Source organism: Chenopodium quinoa, unplaced genomic scaffold, assembly GCF_001683475.1.
Source record: "Chenopodium quinoa cultivar QQ74 unplaced genomic scaffold, ASM168347v1, whole genome shotgun sequence".
In the NCBI taxonomy this organism is placed as follows: Eukaryota; Viridiplantae; Streptophyta; class Magnoliopsida; order Caryophyllales; family Amaranthaceae; genus Chenopodium; species Chenopodium quinoa.
This window is the reverse complement of record NW_018742297.1, coordinates 1-13829: the sequence shown is the minus strand read 5'-3', so window position 1 is coordinate 13829 and position 13829 is coordinate 1. Positions and strand designations below refer to the sequence as shown.

The 13829-nt window shown below is 36.1% G+C and overlaps 2 protein-coding genes across 3 annotated transcripts; one reads left to right on the top strand and one right to left on the bottom strand.

The window, feature by feature from the left end:
• Positions 1 to 1665: 1665 nt before the first annotated feature.
• LOC110686765 lies at positions 1666 to 4080 on the top strand. 2 transcript variants are annotated; one of them, XR_002504291.1, is made up of 4 exons: positions 1666 to 1769; positions 1936 to 2338; positions 2465 to 2757; positions 3989 to 4080. XR_002504291.1 is itself a non-coding variant. In XM_021863373.1 (3 exons), exons 1-3 carry the CDS (start codon positions 1696 to 1698, stop codon positions 2621 to 2623), a joined length of 636 nt encoding a protein of 211 aa, XP_021719065.1. In that variant the 5' UTR covers positions 1666 to 1695; the 3' UTR covers positions 2624 to 2883. The 2 variants fall into 2 exon arrangements, 1 of the variants encoding a protein (XP_021719065.1); XM_021863373.1 differs by lacking the exon at positions 3989 to 4080 and having other exon boundaries at positions 2465 to 2883.
• A 3275-nt stretch (positions 4081 to 7355) lies between these two features.
• On the bottom strand, positions 7356 to 9078 carry LOC110686756. Its single transcript, XM_021863364.1, has 3 exons — positions 8959 to 9078; positions 7893 to 8283; positions 7356 to 7725 (listed from the first exon to the last, which is right to left on the bottom strand). Exons 2-3 carry the CDS (start codon positions 8259 to 8261, stop codon positions 7567 to 7569), a joined length of 528 nt encoding a protein of 175 aa, XP_021719056.1. The 5' UTR covers positions 8262 to 8283; positions 8959 to 9078; the 3' UTR covers positions 7356 to 7566.
• Positions 9079 to 13829: the final 4751 nt, after the last annotated feature.

Below are 13829 nucleotides of genomic sequence, written 5' to 3'. Positions count from 1 at the left end.
ATGCATGCATATTTATCCTACTTTACCATTAGAAATTAGAAACACGAATACCGGAGACAACTTTTATAAATCACATGCCGTACTAAGGAAGTTCCAACTTAATTAAAAATTATAAATCAAGCAATATCCCACGTGTATTATATTTAAAAGTACGCTGTTGTTATTTGGTCAATGTTTAGTTGAACACATATTAAAAGCGTAAAAAAATTTCTAGAATGAAGGTAGTATATGCGAAGTGTTATAGAAGTTGATACAGTGAGGGTATATAATGAAACGTGATCCCACTTGTTTTTTTCATACGTTATATCATAATTACATATGATAAAAAAAGATTCAACATAAATTAGGAAAAGTAATAAAAAAATATGGGTAGAGCAAACATGAGAATATTGTAGTACCCCCGTTTCATAATAATCGCAAACTTTTGCACTATTCATATATTTACTTTGTGGATTAGTCAATTCATTTATCTCATTAGACCGACATACATAATTACAAACATTAATGATCAAAGTTGTGCGTTGGCACATGTGCCTGTCAAATTGTTATGCTTATTATGAAGAGAGTATGATTATAGTGCACTGTCATAAGAATTGTATAATTATATATATGGATTCAAGAAAAAATTGGCATCTTAAGCCTCACATGCAGTCTATAAATACGGTGAAATGAGACAACAACTTTATATTTTGAATAGAGGTGGCCTGGTGATAATGTACAGTATAATCCATTTTTTTAAGAGATGTAAAGTGCACTTTGTATTACAAGCATACATACATCAGATTTTGTACTATTAACTACAATATTGAAAAAAAAAAAAAATTCTTTTGTAAAAGTATTTTAGTTATGTTTTTAATTTTGAATAATATATAAATTAGTTGAACAGGGTTCTTTAGTTAAATAGCAATATTAGAGACATTGATACTAAAGAGTCTAGTATTTGAAAGTTCCAATACTAAGTAATTTTGTTGTTTTGAAGTCTATCTTTAGTATCGGAAATTTCCAATACTAAAGGGACTTTCAGAAGCTAGGAAAAACTACTGTAACAGTAATTTCAGATACTATATTGATTGTTTAGTATCGGAAACCAATTTGATACTAAGGATCTAACTCTTTAGTATCAATTATTTCCGACACCATATACATAAATAATAATGGAAGATTTTTGATACCATATGATATGATAGTTGTATCAGAATTTCGGTTACTAATTATCTGATACTAATTAATGATATTTCTGATACTAAAGGGACCCTTTTTTAGTATCGGTTTGAAGAATCGATACCAACACATTAGCCACGGAGGTATTAGTATCGGTTTAGTGTCAGAAATTATTTCCGATACTAATGGCCTTTGGTATCGGAAAACAACCCTTTTACTATCGATTAATTTCCGATACTAAAGACCAATTTTCCAATAGTTAAAGTGAGGAAATTTCAGCCCAAAGCAGCCTCGTTAGTCACTAGTTAAGGGTTTGAAGTAAGAGTTTTACCAAGTTAGCCAAAGTATATATATTGTATTATGGAATTGCACGCCATAAGGATCCACCAACACATGGTGAGGTACGTATAGCAAAGTTAGAAGCTAGCACCTTAATTAATTAGTATTGTTATATAATTATATTTATGGATTCAAGAAAATGTGGCATCTTAAGTCTTAAGTCTCACATGCCATGCAGTCTATAAATACGGTGAAATGAGAAGCTTTTTTCAATGCACTACAATTAACAAGCTCTTTTACTCAAACTTAATAGCAGGCATTACTCAAGGGTATGCTATATACTACTCCCTTCACTTAAATCAAAGTTACTTTTTATTATTAATCGATAGATACTAGTAGATTATATCATCAATTTATTTTATTATTAAGTATTTGATTTATATTTGATTATTGTTTTAAGTGTTGTTAGTAATTCACGCACGTACGGTTTTGCAGGATAGAAGACGGTACTACGTACGATAAGCAAGAGAGAAACATGGCAGGCATCGAACCAAACGTTGTGAATTTGCAGGATCCAGCAGCTCACTATGAGAAGCTGGTGACGGAGTTGGAGGTCAAGGGTCAGGCCGAGGCCAATAATGCTCAGCTACTCGCTGGAGATGTGGAATTGACCAGCCCTACCACAAACTTTACCGATAGCAAGCTCACAAAACTCGACGTTCATTTTTGGTCTGGATATACGCTCACTAGCTTCCCTGATATGAATAGATTCACAACTTACTATTTTAGGGAGAAAGGCCCTCTTCCTCAAGGTGTCAAGTGGGGCTATTGCTACGCTTCTGGTACCGACTCCACTGCTCGTAAGTGGGTTGCGGCTTTTGATTCCGCTGCTGGCAAGGTACATTATACTACTAGCTACTACTTGAACATCTAATAATAAGTATATATCATAAATTCATAACGATGTTACTTACGTTGTCAATGATGTACTAACCTATTTTTTTTCCAATTAAATGTATTTCAGGCTTATTGTGAAGCCGGGCCTACAGGCCCAGTTGACTGGAACGTAGTTGAAGTTAAGTTGAATGCGTCTGGAAGCAGTTGCGAGTATGTTGACCCTATTCTTGGAGGCAGGATCACTGCTAAGATTACTGGTCTCCAAGCAATATCAACTCTCTATTAGCTACCATGTTAGCTTAATTAGTAAGCTGCATTGCTGCTGCAATTAATCAAGAACTACAATCCTTTACATTCCTTGCTTTTTAATTAAGTGCATTTTAATTGTGTAATAAAAGTAATGATGCTACTATGCATCTAGTATCCTAATAATGTACGGTTGTTTATGGTTGTAATGTATATGTCACCCAATAGACAATCTATATATATATGGAATAAACTGTTTCAATTTACTTTTTTTGTTTTTATACAAGAACTGTTTTAATTTACTTGGTATTTTATTAGATACTAAAATTGTTAACTGGAATTTTATGTCATTTTTATATCCTCCATGTACTACTCTCCCAATTTACATGAATCTCTGTTTAAGTCATTTATTTAATTACATGCTACAAAATGAGCAAAGTGATTACAAATATTTCTGTATAAATCACAACTTTTATTTGAACATAACAAACTTACTCTATTAATTTGTCATCTTGAACATTTTCATAAAAAGTTCTGAACATAAACTTGATAAAAGGGAAGGTTGTAACATATGGCAATTAGTAAGATAAGTAATACAATATAAAAACTCTTGCTTAAATCCAAATAAATTAGAGCTAACGATGTCAAGAACTAAATTTAGTGACAATTTTTTATAGGAAAAATTGAGTCTAATAATCCCATCTTTAGTCGCTTCGCTGTTAATAATCCCACCTTTAGATTTTTATTTAATAATCCCATCTTTATAGGGGATTTTCATCTATTGGTCCCTTATGACCGGTAACCTGTACATTGGGTAAACTTTTTTTTTTTAATTTAAGTGACACATGGCACTAAATAATTCGTCAAAAAATTAATAATAAAAAAAAACTTAAAAAAATTTGGTAAAAAAAAAAAAACCCTAATAATTTTTTTTATCCCCAACGACCACCGAACCCCCAACCTCCGGCAGCCCCTCCTCGGCTCCTCCCCATCTCCACTGCTGGAACCCCCATCCCCAATACCGCCAGAACTCCCATTTCTACCGCCGGAACACCCATTTCCACCCCCTCCTAGCAAAAACCGACCCAGCTCCCCCTAAAACCACCCCGATTTTCAATAAAAAAAAAGTAAAAATAAAAAATAACCTTCAAGAGCGGTTCGAGGGGGTTTTCGATGGAGTTTAGGGGGTGTATGGGGTTTTTCGATGGAGTTTCGGGGGTTTATGGCGGTTTTCGGCGGAGTTTCGGGGTATTTGGTTGTGGTGGTTTCAAGTGTGGGTTTGGGTCAGGGGTTGATTTCGGTGGTGGATTTGATCGGTGGGGTGGTTTTTGATTCCGGCCAGCCGTTTTCGGGGGTTTATGGTGGAAGTTGGCGGGTATTCGGTGGGGCTAGGGTAAGGGTTAAGGTATCCTAATAATGTACGGTTGTTTATGGTTGTAATGTATATGTCACCCAATAGACAATCTATATATATATGGAATAAACTGTTTCAATTTACTTTTTTTTTTTTTATACAAGAACTGTTTTAATTTACTTGGTATTTTATTAGATACTAAAATTGTTAACTGGAATTTTATGTCATTTTTATATCCTCCATGTACTACTCTCCCGATTTACATGAATCTCTGTTTAAGTCATTTATTTAATTACATGCTACAAAATGAGCAAAGTGATTACAAATATTACTGTATAAATCACAACTTTTATTTGGACATAATAAACTTACTCTGTTAATTTGTCATCTTGAACATTTTCATAAAAAGTTCTGAACATAAATTTGATAAAAGGGAAGGTTGTAACATATGGCAATTAGTAAGACAAGTAATACAATATAGAAACTCTTGCTTAAATCCAAATAAATTAGAGCTAACGATGTCAAGAACTAAATTTAGTGACAATTTTTTATAAAGAGTCCCTGATTATATCATTTTACTTTCCTCCTCTACAAAAGAATTTGCCCTTAAATTCAAATCAATTATATTACAATAAGGCCAGTTGGTAAGTCTACATTCTCCGACATTTTATATACTCCCTCTGTTTTTTAATATTTGTATCACTTTGACCGGCACATTTATCAAGACATAAATTTAACCATAAATATCTTTTATTGTGTCGGAACAAATCAAGTTCGTATTTGTGCATTAGAGAGAATAGAAAATATGCATTAGAGAGGTGACCAAAATGGGCCCGGTCTAATTTTGGGCGGCTATGAAAATTAAAATTCGGCCTAAAATTATTATTTTTTTAGGCAAGCCATGAACAAGCATTTTTGACACCTTTTTTTTTTTTTTTTTTTTGGCCCGAACCAAAATGATCAAAAAACTCGCTAGGCTAAGTATCACCAAATATGACTAAAATATCAAACATAGATCAAAAATAATAAAAACATCTAGAACTAAGTATCACCACTAGCATAATCAATACAAGACAAATTCTTACCCCAACCAATTAATTACACGTTCACTAGGAAAGGTACGCCCTATAAATACCAAAGATCTCTCCCGAGTTGTCAATGGCTTCCCTAATTAACAATCAAACCACTTCCGTGGAATTATACAAATTAAAGACATTAAGTCCGGCACCCTAACTTCCTAATAATCTGTTCTACCTACTTCCGTGGAGAATTTGTAAAACGCCTTGGTATTGACTATACGGAGACCTTTAGCCCAGTTGAAAAACTGGCTACCATTCGCACTCTTCTTAGTCTTGCAGTATCTCAACAATGGTCACTTCGTCAACTCGACATCAACAATGCATTCTTACAAGGTAGACTACAAGAAGAAGTGTATATGTCACAACCACCCGGGTTCATTGATCCAAAATTTCCTTCTCGTGTTTGCAAATTGAAGAAAGCCATTTATGGCTTAAAACAAGCTCCACGGGCTTGGTACACCGAGCTTGCAAATTTCCTACTTGGTTCGGGTTTCAAAAGATGTATCTCAGATACATCATTATTTATTTTGCATCACTCGACTAATCCCATATATCTAATTGTTTATGTGGATGACATTATTATTACCGGTCCAAATGCAACTAATCTTGATATGTTTATTAAGACTTTGGCAAACAGGTTCTCTTTGAAGGATTTGGGACAACTATCTTAATTCCTTGGTGTTGAAGTCATTCCAACATCAACTGGCTTATTTTTAAGTCAACAAAGGTACATCATTGATCTTCTTGAGAAGATGGGAATGCTAGAAGCCAAGCCAGCACCCACCCTCATGGTCATTACTCATACATTAATGGCCAACTCAGGTGTTGTTCTTGAAGAGCCCAAGGATTATAGAGCTGCTGTTGGTAGTCTTCAATACCTCACTCTAACTAGGCCGGATGTCACCTTTGCCGTAAATAAACTATCTCAATTTATGCATCGACCAACAACGGAACACTGGTCAGCACTCAAACGCCTCCTACGCTACCTCAATAGCACACTTGACAAAGGCATAAACATATACAAAGATTCACCTCCTATACTACATGCCTTCTCTGATGCGGATTGGGCGGGTGATAAGGATGATTTTTTTCAACAATGGGTCATGTAGTCTTTCTTGGCCGCACCCCAATTACTTGGTGCTTTAAGAAACAAAAGTCCCTAGCTCGATCATCCACCGAAGCAGAGTATAGGGCCATTGCTCACACCACCGCAGAATTAATGTGGGTACAAAATCTAGTCACTGAAATGAAAATTAAAATATCAAACACTCCAGTCATCTATTGTGACAACTTAAGTGCTACTTACTTAAGTGCAAACCCGGTGTTTCATTCTAAAATGAAACATTTTGCACTAGCATTCTACTTCATCCGTGAACAAGTCCAAAAGGGTGCTCTTCGTGTCACTCATGTTTCAACCGGTGATCAACTAACGGACTTCCTTACAAAACCACTCTCCAGACCAAGGTTGGACACATTACTCATCAAGATCGGACTTTTCGATCCGCCGTCCATCGACTTAGTGCCAGGGATAGGACCTATTTCAAAGGCTCCATATAGGATGGCCCAGGCTGAGATGAAAGAGTTGAAGACTCAATTAGATGACTTATTGGAGAAAGGTTATATTCGGCCTAGTTCATCACCATAGGGTGCACCAGTTTTGTTCGTGAAGAAGAAAGATGGAAGCTTGAGGTTGTGCATAGATTACCGAGAGTTGAACAATGTGACAGTCAAGAACTAGTACCCGCTGCCTAGGATTGATGATATGTTCGACCAGTTGAAAGGGGCAAGAATATTTTCGAAGATCGATTTGAGGTCTAGGTATCATCAGTTGAGGATAGCAGAGTCGGACATTCCAAAGAGTGCTTTTAGGACACGTTATGGTCGCTATGAATTCACTGTAATGCCATTTGGGTTAACTAATGCACTTGCGGTTTTTATGCATTTAATGCACCAAATTTTTAGGCCATACTTGGACAAGTTTGTTGTGGTATTTATTGATGATATTTTGGTATATTCGAAGAACCGGGATGAGCATAAGGATCATTTCAGGACGGTATTTTCAACCTTGAGAGAACATCAATTATATGTCAAACTCTGCGGGGGTATGTAGAGAATAATATCACATCGTGATATTAATCTTGATATGCAAATCACGGGCTAGCTAATATCACTCCATTTCCTTGATTGAGAGTATACTATCTTTTATATTTGTAAAGTATATATTATCTTTGACTTTGTAATTGATTCTCTTATTGTATAGCTTACGTGATTAGTGCCTTAGGCTTGTAATATGTATAGCATGTAATTTTTCTTATGAAATACAATTCCACCTACTCTTACACTTACAATTACGCATTAATCATTTGGAATTTAGATGCATAGAAGCATCATAATTATTTGTTACACAAGAGTACTTGAAGTAAAAAGGAAAGTAACAAGGAAGCTAGTTCATGATTGGCAGCTAACGCAATACATCAAATTAAATTCGTAGTGCAACACATATTATTCCATAGTAGATAGATTTCATTATATCTCAGCAAGCTCTAACATTCAGCGGAAATGTGCATATGCCTTGAGACCATCAATCGTAGCAAGTACGTTACCTCCAAGGATGGGGTCAGTGTGCTCGGTTTTGCTTCCGGACATACCCAGTTTCACTTCAACTACGTTCCAATCAACTGGACCCATTGGTCCTGCTTCAGCATAAGCCTGAAATTTTAATTTGCAAAAAAATGGTTAATATAGAACACTATACTCTAATAAACATCACTAAGATTTTATATATATTAAAAAGTTACTTCTTAGGAAGGGACTGAAACCTAACTACCCAAAACAACCACAAAATGAAATTGCGCGAGGAGTGTATATATATATACCTTGCCAGCAGCAGTATCAAAAGCCACAATCCACTTACGAGCAGTGGTGTCATCAGCGGCACCATTAGCCCAGACTTGGCCCCATTTGACGCCTTCAGGCTTGGTGCCTTTCTGGGTAAGAACGGTGTAATAGCCGCTACTAAGAGTCGGGCGATCAGTGACCACAGAGCCAGACCAAAAATGCCTATCAATTCTTTGTATTTTGTCCTTGCAAAGGTTTAAGAATTGTGTGTTCAATAACACTTGATCAGCACTTAACCCTACATTATCCTCGCCGTTCACCTTGGCATCCAACTCCGCTTTCAAACTCTCGTAATCAGCCTCCGGATTCACCAAGGGCACTTCTTCGGCTGTGATCAAATCCGTCATAATTTCTTGTGCTTACTTTGTACTTTAAATGCAATGACAACATATATATGTTACGTTAATATGCATGTTCGTTAATTTAAGATGGATAGAAGCGTAGGAGATATATAGTTCTACGATATTCAATTTAATTTTTTTGCTTATTATCTAACATTGATATTAAATTACTAATATTATGAAACGTTATGAAGAGAGTATATATATATAGTATTGTGAACAAACAAAACGTTACTATTAAAAAAGAACGAATAAGGGTGTAATTTTCCGTCGTTGACCCACCACAAAATACCCCAAATTAACGAGAAAAGCAATAAAGAAGATCCTCTATTTAATAAGGGTGTAATTTATTTAGGAAATATCTTAAAGTTTTATTCAACGTCCGGCCACGTTCGTTAGCAAGATCCTATATTTAATCACGTGTAACAAAAATATGCAAAAAACTCGTACTTTGAATTGAATTTGAAATAAAACTAAGACCACAAACGAATATAACATCTCATGCATGACTATGTTTTCAAGTGAATATACTCCGTATATTTTTTATCTTTAAAGTATTAGCTAATTCCTCTTTCAATGGACACCCTCACAATTGCAAATTATCCTATAATAATAATAAAATAAAATAAAATAAAATAGAGGGAGTATTATGATTTCGAAGGGAGGGAGAGGAAAATAATATAAAGATCGAAGAGAGTAGTACCCTTAATGAGTATTGCCTGCTAAGTTTGAGGATTAGAGGGAATAGTGCTTGTTATTGTACTGTATTAGCTTTATAAATTTCAGTATTTATAGAGAGGCCTAGACTTTATCAAGATCGGACAAAGATGCATGATGTAGTGTATGAATTTTAAATTAAGCAATCAAACATAAAAGATAAGTTAAACTATAACAGCGACAATTTGATAAATATCAACGCATTCAAAGGGCTAATTTCAGATTTCTTGGAATCTGCAAGTTCTGATATTGATTCATACTTGTTTGTATAAAATAAATGTACATAATATCTTTCTTCAACGATATGCATGTTATCAACTAAGGACATTTCTAATATAATCATATCCAAAGTCTATTAATATTTGTAATACTTTTAGCAATAATCGGCATATACAAGGCTCATTAAGTTATTATTATTCACTCATAATAATGAATTGAAGATATGATAAGAAGAGAGACACGTGTGCTCTGACCTTGAGCCACGAGGCATGTGTTAAATGTAGTCCACGTTGAGTTATTTTCTCAGTTAAAAATTATTATTAAAATTAGAAGGATATTATTCTCATAATCATAGTTGTTAAAATCCCGATTCGGATCTTACGATCTTACGATTTTAAGATCCAAAATTGCCCGTGATCGATGCGGATCTTTGGCAGGATCTTAAGTTTGCAGAATCTTACAATCCTACTCCGATATTAATTATGATTTGGTAGGATTTCAACACAATCCTACGATTTTACTACGATCCTACGATCCGATCCAACATTTTACTATAATACGAGACTTTGATTTATTTCGACATATTTTTTTATTACTCATTAGGTTATATGCACCTAAGTTTAATGTATTCAATAATTATCGCTAATAAATTAGCGAATCTGAGACATTAATATTATTTTATCAATTGACAACTTGCAATTGTCATAGTTAAGGTCTCATTCTTGACAAATTTGCACATAATTTATCAATTTAAACTTGTGTTATTAATATTCTAACTACCATACAGACAAAGCTAAATGAAGATCGACCTTTCTTAAGCAAACCAATATCTTTTAGCATTGAAATCCCTTAGAAGAAATGTTTTTAAGTCAATTTTATAGCATAATATATAATATTATTCGTTATTAAGTAGGATCTTACGATCCTACGATCCGATTCTATCGATTCGATCCCACCCCCCATCGATCCAAGGTAGGATCCCAATCCTAACAACCTTGCTCGTAATAATGAAGACAGTTAATTTTTTATTCATACTATAATTGATTCAAAGGTCCATTATAGAAGTCCTCAAAAAAAAAAGGTCCATTATAGAAACATATGACTGAGAATTTGCAGGACAAAATTAATAAAACTTAATAAAAATTCTTGCGTACAGCCGGTTTACACTAACCTTAATGTAAGGCCAGATTCGCACGTGCCAATTAGAGTATAAATAGCGCTCAATGTGCCGCATGCAAAAAACATCGTCTTCTTCGAAATATTCTCAACAAGTTCTCTGCAAATTCTCTGCAAAACATCGATGGATTCCCTAATTCACAAATTATTACAATCTCAAAAACAAACTCAAAGCTCCAATTTTCAAACGATTCGCAAACTTCAGAAGAAATTGAAATTGATTCTGTAATTGATGTTGATTTAAACAACGATTGCTATGCAACAAACCCTAAATTGCAGGCAATGTTGGCAATAAATATTGACCTAAATGCGAAATTGATGACAATGCAATGCATCAAAACCTCAATTCAGGTACGTAATTTTGTATATGAATTTGTACAAATTTACCAAAAAATAGGTAAACTGGTATTGAATGAATTACAATCAATGCAGATTTCATATGAAGAGTAGAGTTCATCTCGATGAAGAACAAATCTCAGTTGATGAAGTGCAAATCTCGGTGATTGAAGAGCAAATCTGCGAATATGAAGATTCAACTTCTGAAGCGGTAACATTAAGCTTTGAACAGTTGCAGAATTGTTCAAATCAGGAACCTCTTCCGTCATTTGAGAGTTGTTGCTCTCGATTGAAGCTAGCTGAACGACACCATCAAAAATCGTTTGGCCAAGGAGAATATTTCCGGCAGCCACACCTCCTCTAACTCCACCGCTCTCGTCGCTTCTACTGACGGCAGTGACTCTTCATCATCATCTTGCCAAAGTTCAAAGAGCAACATGTAGAAAAAGAACTCCGTTAAGAATTCAAGTAGGGCCGCACTAATCTTTAAATGGGGCTTCGGCCCAACAGCAATCCGGTTTAGTTCCATTTAATTGGCAGCAGCAACCGTGGGCTGCTTGGGCTCCATGGCTTGCACAATGGCCCAATCCTCCTCCGTGCCCATATCCGGCATCCTCTTGCGAACCAAGGGCTGCTTCTGCTCCGAACAATGGGCCTCGGCCTGCTGGGCCTGGCATCCTAGGCTTTAGACCTCAGGCATACAATGCTATAGGACCTTCTAGCTATACTCTGACGGATGTTGAAGCGGCTATGAGTGCTCTCGCATTCCCCCACCGGACAGTAGTTACTACTTGGACACCGGTGCCACATCTCATATGACTTCAAATCAAGGTATTCTCTCTTCCTATGTCAATTCGAGCATTCCTCATAATAACATTGTTGTTGGTAGTGGTCATTTAATTCCGATAGTTGGTCATGGTAGTAATACTTTGTCTTACCCCTACCCACCTTTCACCTTAAGTAATGTTTTGCATGCTCCTTAATTGATCAAAAACCTTATTTCCGTCCGTAAATTCACCACTGAACATAATGTTTCCGTTGAATTTGACCCGTTTGGTTTTGCTGTGAATGATTTACAAACGGGAACCAAACTTGTGAGATGTGACAGTTCGGGTGATCTATACCCTCTTTTCTCCAACTCACAAGCCAATCCTAAAGTCAATCACTCTACTCTTACTACTAGCTCTTCCGATTTTTGGGCACAATCGCTTGCGTCATCCTGGTGATGCCGTTCTTAGGTCTCTAAGTAGTAAAAAGTTTATTGATTGTAATAAGGCTTGTACTTCTTTTTGTTCTTCTTGTCCTTTAGGGAAATAATCTAAATTACCTTTTAATGATTCTATGTCACATACTTTTTTCCGTTTGACATTATTCATAGTGATCTTTGGACATCTCCTATATTAAGTTCTTCCGGCCATCGTTATTATGTTTTATTTCTTGATGATTATAGCAAATTTTTATGGATATTTCCTATTGGCAAAAAATTCTCAAGTTTTAAACACTTGTTCAAATCTTTTCACTCGGTTGTCCGTACTCAATTTGAACGTAACATTAAGACTTTTCAATGTGACAATGGCACTGAGTATATCAATGGAACTTTAAAGGAATTTTTTGATCACCATGGTATGTTGTTTCGGCTTTCTTGTCCTCACACCTCTCCCCAAAATGGAAAAGCATAATGTCACATAAAATCAATAAATAACATCATTCGACTTTACTTGCTCATGCCTCTTTACCCCTTTCATTTTAGCACCATGCTTTAGAAGTGGCTACGTACTTGTTAAAACATTCTTCCCACCAAAGTTATAGAATTTAAGTCACCCACTCAAATTCTCTATCACCGTAATCCCATCTACTTGATTTTACGTGTCTTTGGTTTTCTTTGTTCCTCTTTTTCCATCCACTTCTATACATAAATTGCAACAAAGGTCCACTCATGTGTCTATCTAGGTCCCGCTTCTAATCATCGTGGCTCTAAGTGTTACGATATGTCAAATGGTCAAATTCTAATTTGTCGTCATGTAAAATTTGTTGAAACTAAGTTCCCTTTCTCCAAACTTCACACACCTCAAAAAAGAGGATTATAATATTTTTTTTTATAGTCCAACTCTCCTCCATTTGCAATCCCAACACGTCACATCTACTCCACCCATCACTTGTGCAGCAGAGCAGCAGGAGTATCACCCGCAGCTCGGCCATCGAGCGTTGGGTTGTTGCGAGACCCCCCCCCCCTATGCTACTGCCTGGCGCAATGGAAATCAAGCGCCACTGGGTCGGCATCCACGCCATCCTCCCCCAGCAGGCCTCGCTCCCCCCTGACTGTCACACTCTCCCCTCTACCACCTCGCAGCTTACCCCACACACTCATACCCCTGAGTTGCGCACTGCCCAACCAAGCACCTACACCCACCTAGCCCCACAAAATTCTGAACCACAAAGCATCCAACCCCAGCCCATACTCAACACCCATAGTATGACTACAAGAGCAAAACATGGCATCTGCAAGCCAAATTCCAAATATTTTCATAACTTAAACACTATGACTACCCCTAACATATCTCCTATACCAAAGGACCCTATTAGTTCTATTCATGACCCGAATTGGGAAAATGCAATGTTGGATGAATATAATGCTCTTATTGCTAATAATACATGGGAATTGGTACCTAGGCCACCGGATGTTAATGTTATTAGGTCCATGTGGATTTTTCACCATAAACGTCTCTCTGATGGGTCGTTTGAAAGGCATAAAGTCAGGCTTGTAGGTGACGGGAAAACTCAGAGGCAAGGTATTGATTTGTGATGAAACTTTTAGTCTAGTTATCAAACTGGCAACTATTCATACTGCATGTCCTTAGCCTTGCTATTTTGAAGTCTTGGCCCATTCATCAGTTAGATGTCAAGAATGCTTTTTTTACATGGGTATCTCAATAAAACAGTCTATATGCATCAACCCATAGGGTTTCATGATAAGAGTCGTCCTGATCATGTTTATTTATTTAAGAAATCCCTCTACGGCCTCAAACAGGCTCCACGAGCCTGGTATCAACGTTTCGCAGATTTTGTTGCTACTATTGGTTTTTCTAATTGTAAATCTGAAAACTCTGTGTTCATTTAAAGACAGGA

Coding starts and splice junctions, on each gene's coding strand:
- LOC110686765 (XM_021863373.1), top strand. CDS start 1,696: ATGAGAAGCTTTTTTCAATGCACTACAATTAACAAGCTCTTTTACTCA. Junction 1,770..1,935: donor ATAGCAGGCATTACTCAAGG/GTATGCTATATA, acceptor ACGGTTTTGCAG/GATAGAAGACGGTACTACGT. Junction 2,339..2,464: donor TTGATTCCGCTGCTGGCAAG/GTACATTATACT, acceptor AATGTATTTCAG/GCTTATTGTGAAGCCGGGCC.
- LOC110686756 (XM_021863364.1), bottom strand. CDS start 8,261: ATGACGGATTTGATCACAGCCGAAGAAGTGCCCTTGGTGAATCCGGAG. Junction 7,726..7,892: donor TTGATACTGCTGCTGGCAAG/GTATATATATAT, acceptor TTAAAATTTCAG/GCTTATGCTGAAGCAGGACC.